The sequence below is a fragment of the Drosophila elegans genome, unplaced genomic scaffold (assembly GCF_018152505.1).
Source record: "Drosophila elegans isolate 14027-0461.03 unplaced genomic scaffold, ASM1815250v1 contig_149, whole genome shotgun sequence".
Lineage (NCBI taxonomy): Eukaryota > Metazoa > Arthropoda > Insecta > Diptera > Drosophilidae > Drosophila > Drosophila elegans.
Window position 1 is genome coordinate 8,518,675 of NW_024545513.1, and position 9,491 is coordinate 8,528,165.

Consider the following 9,491-nt stretch of genomic DNA (forward strand, 5'->3'; position numbering starts at 1 on the left):
ATGCGGAGTGTATAACATTCCACTAATCTTAGCTTCTTTTTTGGCCAATTTATGATCCCCAAACATTAGGTTTAGGTGACCCCAATCAAGCCATCATTTGAAATGACAAAACCATCATATCATACCCAAACTTTCTTTGTGTGTATGAATAAAACACTAGCCAAATATCTGGCTTTTTTTGGCGTTTCCGGGAATGACCTGCACTGAAAATGAAACTGAAAATAAAGCCAAATGCGGCGACGTCGTCGCAGTTTCGCCCTCCCTCTCTCGCTCGCTCCCCATCCAGCTGTCCCTGTCGCGCCTTCTGGATTTTTATCAGCTACCTCTCGCTCGCACCCACGGCGACTGCGCCGTCGACTTCGGCGTTCGACGTTCGGCGGTCGCCACTTCGTTGGAGTTGCAGACGCCGGCAAAGCCGCATTCGTGAGATACAACTCGTGGTGGTCGGACGAAGTTCGGCGGCTGCTCTGATATCTGGAACTGTGCTGGTTCCGTTTCCCCCCTGTCTTTGTGCTTGTTTTTTTTTCGATTTTTGGCGCTGTGTATTTTTGTTTTCGTTGTCTTGTCACTCTGCCACTTTGTCACATTGCCACTTTGCCACCTCCCCGCCGGACTACCACTTACGCCGTCTCCTCCCCCTCCCCCCCTGATAATCCGCCAAACGCCTTCTCTTCCTACGAGACTCCACTCGCGATCCGAAGATCTTAGAGCATCCCAGTGGCACATCCACATCCAGAACTCCGAACTCCGAGCACAGAGCACAGAATCCCGAACACCAGCATGTCGGACGGCATCGAGGTCGAGCAAATGGTGGAGAGCAAGCCGAGAAGGGTGAGTAGTGGAGTGGGTATGGGTATGGGTATAGCTATGGCTATATGAGTATGGTATGGTATGGTATGGTATGGGTCCTGCTCCAGGGTCCACGAAATGTGTGTGTATACAGGCAGGGGACGACCGAAAATTAAGAATTATAAAAGATTGGATGGGGGCAGACAGAGAGCCAGCCAGAGAGATCTCTTCAAATACACAGAAAGAAAATACGTAAAAAGGTAAAACGAATGGATCATCAGATCATACCATTCGTTTTATCTTATACGTATATGTTGAAATCTTTTGATTGCTTATAATATGATGCTCCATTTTTGTCCTTATAATTTATAACCTTCAAATTAAACCTTTTAAAAATATTTATTTAAACAATTAAATGAAACATATAAAAATCTGAATTTGTTGTTAATAATAATATACAAGGAGCAGGGAGCAAGCGTAGGACAGGATATTTTGGGACTTTTAATCATCTATGCTATTTAAAATCTAAAAATTATAAAAAATTGAATAACCAGTGGTCAGATTAAACTCGGACTTTACCCTATAGGTTCATATTTTAGGATATTAAATAAAAAAAATTACTTAAAACTGAAATAATATACAAAACTCAATGACCAGCAATGGAATTGAACTTGGGCTTCTAGTTTTGGTGTAGAAAATGCCTCATCCTTTTTTCTCAGTGTACAGAGACAGACTGGAGTTGCTGGAGTTACCAGGCGTGTGTGTATCTCTCTCTGGGCATGCGTGAGTGTCTGTAAATAACTCTGACATTGGCTGGCCGGCGACTCCACAAGAACCGGCCCAGAGGAGCAGGGCCAAAGTTGGATGGGGGGCAGAAGGGGCAGTTTTTTTTTTTTTTTGTATTTTAGAGACATCATCTCAACTTAAAAACAACTGCGGGGGCGGATACAGATGCAGATGGAGATGGAGATGGAGATGGTGATTGCGGGGGCGACTCCGACGCCTTCGACGCACTCGATGCATATCAAGTTCAAGTGCGTTAGTGCGGTGCACTTGTTGCCCGACACCATCGATACCCAGCACAGATGCCCTGTGGTTTATGCGGCCACTTCGTCTCCCTGGCAAACACGTATACTTTTCCCCCCCAAGATTACGGCGTTCAGTTCAGCGGACAAAAACAGTCGGGGAAATAAGACTGAAAGCCATTGCAGCGCTTTATCTTTGTGTTTCACCTGATCTCGCCAATTCATGTGACTTTATGTGCACTTCAGTTCGGTTCGTAAACCTAATCTCGCTCGTTTATGGGTTAGTGGGAGCCATGGTTTTTGAAGGTGGTAGGACTTGAAGTAGGCGACATACACACCCTCAACTTCCTGGCGCGCCAATTTTGGTCATCCAAACCCCGAGTGGTCACCTTCGGGCAATATGAATCACTCACTCAAAAACCCCCCTCCTTTTTTTTTTGAAAATTCGATGACGACTGGGGCGTGAGCAGCGACAAAACAGTTTGCTCCTTTGTTTCCTGCGTTGTGGAGAGGCAAATCGGTATATAAAACTAAAAAAAAGAAAAAAAATATAAATAAAAATAACAAAGAAAAAAAAATAAAAATAAAAAAAGAAAGAAAAAAAGAACACCCGCAGCAGCAGCAGGCATTGACATATCGGCGGTCCCAGACCCGTAGCGTACGTCATTGCGACTGCGCCAACTGCGACAACTGGCAATTTGTCACTACATCGTTATTGTTTTTTTGTTTTTTTTCGGTCTGGCCAAGGCGAAGCGGTTATTAACCGATACGAAGCCATTTATTGGTTATTTTCTAATTACCCCTTTTGATTTAAAACCTCTGTGAGTCAGTCGTTTGGTCTCTGTTTTCAGCCAAGAATATCTCCCCGCATTATGCAGATACTGTATCTGCATCGCCTCTCCTTTATTTCCTTCTTCTCCTTCTCCTCCTTCTCCTCCTTTTTCTTTTTTTTTTTTTTTTTGTGTTACCCCCTGATTCAATCGCATTATTTGGAATTTTTCCTGTCTCTTATCTGAAATTCATTAGTCAACATAAAACAATTTCATTCCACATGTGCAATGTATACATACGAGTACATAACTAAAGCGAAACAACAAAACCAAAAGAGCAGTGAAGACCAACCGAATGCTCTAACTTTAATGGTTCATACCTCATTATTTGCTTTATTTGGTTTATGAGCTCACAATCAAAGTTATTTTGACATATTACCGCACAATATTATGATGTATTACGCACAGCAAAAGAAGATAGCGTAGATAGGGTAGATAAAGTTGCTCGATTTCTCAAACCTTAGCTATTTCTTTTTGATTTTCTTTTTTTAAGATAATTTCTTTACCAAGTGTGACTTGATTTTGATTTAAACTCAAACTCAACACAATGTTTGCAATGCATTTCCCATAACTTTGATACCTTCGGCAAGGGTATCGACATATGAATTACACGGCAAATCAGTTATGAGCACCTGGCTCAGGGAATCAGTTTCAGTTTCGTTTTCGTTTGCAATTTTTATTCGCAGTTGTATTATGCTTGGCTACGTTTAGCTGAAGTTTTAGCCCCATACTGGCAATGAAGTATTGATGGATATATAATATATATAGTATATATGCGATGCAATGTGCTGTATGGATGCACATATGGGCATATATGGCTCATTGCGTAGCCATCGGACATGGTCGCATGCCAATTCAGTCGACTGAGCTGGCTGGCTGGCAGATGGCTTTCCTGCTGAGAAGGTGGCTAGTACGTTGGGAATATCATATTTGTCGTTTATCATATTTGAATAGCAAGGTTATCAGCTGACTGACTCAATCTTGTTGGCAGTGATACAGTTTATAGATCTCTAGAACATGACTCACCTCAGTTTTCCTTGGAATTAGTCCCTTTTTAACGCTGAAAACCAACCCCTTTTGCCAATGACTAAGTGAGCCAAGCCAACGTCTGGTGGATTTTTATGGTGTGTAAAATTGAAACAGCCAAACAACCGAGCCCCAGATTTACTCCACAGTATGGGCTGGGTTCTGGATCCAAGAACTTTCCATAATACATAGTTCAATTTCGAGCAGTGTGGCTCTTCGCTTATCTCAGCCATGACCAGGGCCACAACTGTGGCCATCCCAGGCCAATCCGTACGGATCTTGATGCAGGGTGCAGTCGTCGTCCCACCGACTGGTGTGATCTAATTTGCCGTGTTTGTCGTTGTCCCAGAATGACAGAGATATGGCTAGTGTACTGGTGTGCTGATGGTGTGCCCGTTATCAAGCTTATCGGCTGGAAACTTAATTTCAGCTAATTTTAGCCAACAAATTGGCTCACGTACAACACACATACACACACACACAGGAAAGGGGCCACAGGAGCACCTACATACAGTGTCTACTATCTGAGGGGCTTTTTGGAGATTTCTTGAGACTTGGTCGGACTTGGTCATTTGCTGCAACGGTTTCTTCTCCTCCGTCGACCATCCGCTCTTTTATTTTGCATATTATATTTTGGCACAGTTTTCGCGTCCGCATCGCTTTTGACTAATTAATTCAGAGCCACGAAACGGGAGCTGCTCCGAACGGCTCCATAGTTCTATGTGGTTATATGGTTGACATAGCCAAGTTCCCAAGTTGTGAAAGTCGTCGCCCGAATCATCATCTTTTGGGCTTTAATTGTTTGGCTTTTGAGATTTTCGGCAGCCGACGGTCGCTTTTCTAATTGATTTTTCTCACCAGACGCCGTACTCTCCGGTCATTGAACGCATTATGGAGCGGACTCCAACCCGATCTCTATCTCTACCTGTATCTGTATCTGTATTTCTAATTGTATCTCCATCTCCATCTGCAGCTGTATCTGTATCTGTATCTGTATCTTCTGGTCCAGCTTCAATGTCTATTTTTATTTGTGTCGAAACAGTTGTTCCTGGCTTCAAACCCGCGCGTTTTTGTGGCCAGTTATGGCTGCTGTGCTCTTTGTTTGTTGTCATCCCGTTCCGAAACCAAGTCACTTATCAAATCTCTGACCTGCTTTCTGTCGGCTACTGATTGAAAATTGTCACGCTTAAATTGCTTTTAATACAACGATCCGCTTAAGACAATAAGATAACGAAGGCATTGCAAAGGGGGGCGTTTTCCGATCCATATGTAGGTTCAATATATAGTACTGCATTGAGGGCATCGATCCCTTTCCACGCTTTCCAAGTTTCAAAGCCGGGTCTTAGCATTGATATTTTTTTAATGATTAAAAAAAAATTGCATCATACATTTTCCTACTTACTAAGTTCTATGTATTTACTTCTTACTTAACTTATTATAATATTATTTGATTGATTAAATTAAATAAATAAAAAATAAATAAATAATATTAATAAAATACAAGCTTTTATATGTGACTATCCAAATTCATATAATTTCATATTATTTATTTCGTTACCAAAAAAAAACACTTTTACGAAGAACTTCTTATTAAACATTTTGAATTCATTTTGTTCGTTCCTGGTTTTCCCACCGGAACCCTCATAATTTTAAGGCTTTTGCGTTGGCTACCCTTTCAATATGATTATCAAAAACTTTGTAACAATATCAAATGCGGGTATATGCATTTGAAATTGATCTGATCCACAACAACCAACCCCTTCGCAATGCAACATAGACACTTATCAATGCACATATTTGAATACAATCGATTTGGATCCCATTTTTAACACTTGTTTGTAATTGCCAAAAGGTTTTTATGAAAGAAAATTGCTGGGATATTGCTAATTTGAAATATATGTGTAGGCACTTCTCTGTTTTCGAAACAAATTGCTTTCGTAATGCAAGTGGGCGATGCAATGGCGTGTTTTATTTTAGCCTTTTTGTGGTTGCCTGACACGGAAACTAAACGAATCGAATGAAATTGAATTGAATTGAATAAAATATAAAATCGAAAGCGAAAGCCCCGAGATTACCGATCTGACTCATATAGATGGAGAGCACTTGGTTGCTGCTTTCAGTACATAAAACCCATTCATGGTCGTTCATTATCGCTGGCCAAGGCGATGCGCGATGGGCGATTCGCTTTGGCGGAGCGGAATGCATGACTTCCGTCTGTCCGTCTTGGGGGGGGGAGGAGGGTGGATATGGTAATCCTGTTGGTCTGGCCATAACTCATCGATGTGCTTCCTTACCCATCCACAGATGCCGCTGGCCACGTCGCTGGAGAAGGACTCGATCCGCGAGGCCTACGAGGATGTGCGCTCTGATCTCACGGACACCGAGTGGGCGGTGTTCAAGTTCGACGGGGCCCAGATCGTCGTCCATGGACGCGGCCAGTGCTTCGAGGAGTTCCGGCAGCAGTTCGGCGACTCGGAACGCGCCTTCGGCTACATACGCATCCAGATGGGCGACGAGATGTCCAAGCGCAAGAAGTTCATCTTCCTCACGTGGATCGGCCAGGAGGTGGGCGTCATCCAGCGGGCCAAGATGTCCACGGACAAGGCGCTGATCAAGGATGTGCTTAACGTGAGTGGTGGCCAGCGAATGCCATTCAATCCAAACCAATACAATCCCATATTCCCTTGCAGAACTTCGCCGTGGAACTGCAGGCGGGCGTGGAGGCCGAGCTGGACATTGAGCTCTTCCGGGAGGCGTTGAACCGGGCCGGCGGTGCCAACTACGGCACGGGCATCCGGGATAACTAACTAACGGCCTACAAGTTACTTTATATACATACAAATATTTTTTTTTTTTGCTTCTCTCAACCGCTTACCAAACACTCTGATCCTTTTCTCTTTAATTATTATGAATTAATTTTATGAAATTTAAAAACTGTACATTTTATGTAATATTATACAAGCAATTGTAACATTACTTTTTCCATTCTTACTTACTTTTTAATCAATGCTTATTTTGGCACTATGGAGAAAAGTAGGAATAGAAGAATAGTGAGATAGTGGGATAGAAAACTCTACTTCCCTTATGAATCAATATATTGAATTTAGAAATTGGGGTGTAAAGTTCAGTATTGTTAGATTTACACATTCACATTCAGATAAACAAGCAGATCTGCTCAGAATTTCTCAATTTAATATAAATTGTAGGAAATAGGGATCTCCTTAAGGATTACATAACTTATTTCCTTATTTTTTCATTCTCTTTTCCATTCATTTAGATTCAAAGTCGTCCAAAAAAAAAAGAAAAAGAAAACCGGTTTAAACTTGTCTAGTTTAAGAAAAAAAACGACGGTTGGATTGAGTTCTAGGGAACAAAAGCGCGCCCAAAGTGTAAATTGTGGAGCTTAATACTAAGGAGATGACGAACATAGATTAGGCTGTATAGAATACACGGTGTCTACTGTAGCTGGGAAATTTCCTAGTTTCCTGGCGCCACCTAGCGATCCCTGAAGAGCACCGAATGGAGCGCATCGATGTCCACCTCCACGCCGGACGAATTGGTGGTCACGGTGCGAGAGCTACGGAGCAGAGAACGTTAATAAACAGGGTTTGGAAGTGTCTCTAAGCCAACTACACTCACCTGGCGGAGTGCGCCGAGCGGTGGGAGGAGTGCGGATTGACCAGCACACAGTGCATCGGCTGGTCATCGAATTCGCGATGGTGATACGCATCCACGGCCATCTCGGCGTGTTCGAGGGACTTGTAAATGACCTCAGCGGTGCCGGGGCGCACCACATGGGCATCGTACATCGGTCCGATGTCGCTGAAGAGCTCGCGTATGTCCGCAGTGGTCACGTTGGCGTGCAGGTTGCTCACCAACAGCCGATAGCCGGCCCTGCTGTTCGACGCCCCCAGTGGCAGTGTGGGCGGCGAACGGCGCATGGTCATCGGGTGGGCCATCGAGTGAGCTACACCACCGCCAGCACCAGAAGCACTACCACCACCACCACCACCACCACCACCACCACCACCACCACCACCTCTGCCACCACCTCTGCCACCTCCAACGCCAGCCAGAGCACTGCCAGAGCCGAAGGTCTGTCCTCCTCCCCTGTTCTCGTTGGCATAGATCCCATGGGAGACGCGACGATCCGGCTCACCGCCAAACAGACGGGCACGCAGCGATTCCGGCAGATTGGTGGTGTTCACCATGTTGCGCTGCCGGCGCTCGAAGAGCTTCTCGCTGGTGTCCGTGCGCCCAACCACCAGCGGGGTGGGCAGCGATGGACGCTCGATGCGATTGCGGGCCACCTCGTAAATGGCAAACGGATCGTTGGCTATGTTGTTCTTCAGCGGAGCCGTGGACATCTCCACGTCGTCGTCGCGGTTCAGGTCGAAGCCACCGAAGGTGTAGCGCGGCGGCGGCGGCTGCTGACTGGTGAAGTTGCCAAAGTGCAGGGTGCGCGTGATCTCCTCTGGTGGAAGGGGCAGAGGAAGAGAAATGAGGATGTAAGGATGAAAACAGCTGGAGATCAACGCGCTTACCATCCTCGAGGTCCTGCATATTGTCATGGTCAACGTAGCCACGTGGTGCAAATGGTTTGCCCGGCTGGTTGGGCCTTGAATTGGTGTATTGGCGACGCAGTCCCGTTGGCTTGTGACCACCTAGACCCACGAGCTCCTCGTCTGAGTCCCATTCCGTTTCAATAGTGCCGCCCGGACGATTCGACATGGTGATGGTGCGCTGTCCAAAGTGGCCCGTGTGCACCGAACCGTGGGCATGGCGCGACGTGGGCAGTGGCTCTCCGGAGGCACTGGTTGTGGGGCCCAGCGGACGCTCCTTCTTTCGCTTTAGCAGCAACTGGCGGGCATCGATGCCCGAGTCGCGCATGCTCTGGTTAAGCAGATCCCGGGCGTCGGCAATCTTGGCACGTGTCTTCTGGATGATCTTGTTGCGGGCGTCGAAGGAGCGCTGTGCGGGCGGGTCCGACTGGGAGCCACCTACTCCTCTGCCACCGCTTCCGGAGGGCTTGAAGGCGGGCTTGTTGAGCAGCCGGCGCGGCTTGGTGTAGTTGGCATTGCTGCAATGGAAAACATATTTTTTTATAGTTTTGAGCTACGACGCTATCCTTAACGAAGAATAATGCCGTGCAAATTGAGCTGGAACTAGTAGTTTCCAGTGGAATTCCTTATCCATTCCAATATCAACATATTGACTCCGTTGCAGAATGTTATGGACGCTTTAACGCTTTAGTGGCACTTACAATTTCTTGTCAATGGGGCGGCCGCCATGTCCGCGCTTCCGCTCTATGATCTCGTCCAGACTTAGCTCGATGTCCATGGTACCTGCCTTTTGCTGAGACGCGCGTTCTAATCAACGCCGTGAGAATAGAAACTCTATTGTTTTTTCAGTTTGTGGTTTATTTTGCCGCAACACCCGTTAGTGCCGTGGACTTATTTGGCCTTCCTCGCGTACGTGGAAAACGGTTTGCTTTTTGTTTGGTTACCGGTTGATTGTTCAAACGATTACTTTAATTTTTCGAGATAATCAACTATAAAAAATGCTCTATTTAAATAAGACTAATTCCTACTTAGTTTGTAACAAAAAGAAATTTTAGGAGTGCAGGCGTTTCAGTGTTGGAAAGAGACGATGTAGCATTTATGTTATCGATGTTTTGAAACATCGATAGTATCGATTATTATTATTTTCTGTTTTTTTAAGTAATATATTGCGGGGGACTTTAAAACATGACTAATTGTTTTAAATCGCATAAATAATACCGAAAAAAAAATCTTAAATTGGAATTATTTTATTTTCAACA

At 44.9% G+C, this 9,491-nt stretch overlaps 2 protein-coding genes across 2 annotated transcripts; one reads left to right on the forward strand and one right to left on the reverse strand.

The window, feature by feature from the left end:
- The first annotated feature begins 415 nt into the window (after positions 1–415).
- On the forward strand, positions 416–6,646 carry LOC108136546 (coactosin-like protein). The gene is made up of 3 exons (XM_017257845.2): positions 416–831; positions 5,975–6,298; positions 6,361–6,646. Exons 1-3 carry the CDS (start codon positions 781–783, stop codon positions 6,475–6,477), a joined length of 492 nt encoding a protein of 163 aa, XP_017113334.1. The 5' UTR covers positions 416–780; the 3' UTR covers positions 6,478–6,646.
- Positions 6,647–7,026: 380 nt separating this feature from the next.
- Positions 7,027–9,305, reverse strand: LOC108136545 (nuclear localization sequence-binding protein). Its single transcript, XM_017257844.2, has 4 exons — positions 8,934–9,305; positions 8,215–8,750; positions 7,310–8,144; positions 7,027–7,247 (listed from the first exon to the last, which is right to left on the reverse strand). Exons 1-4 carry the CDS (start codon positions 9,008–9,010, stop codon positions 7,166–7,168), a joined length of 1,530 nt encoding a protein of 509 aa, XP_017113333.1. The 5' UTR covers positions 9,011–9,305; the 3' UTR covers positions 7,027–7,165.
- Positions 9,306–9,491: the final 186 nt, after the last annotated feature.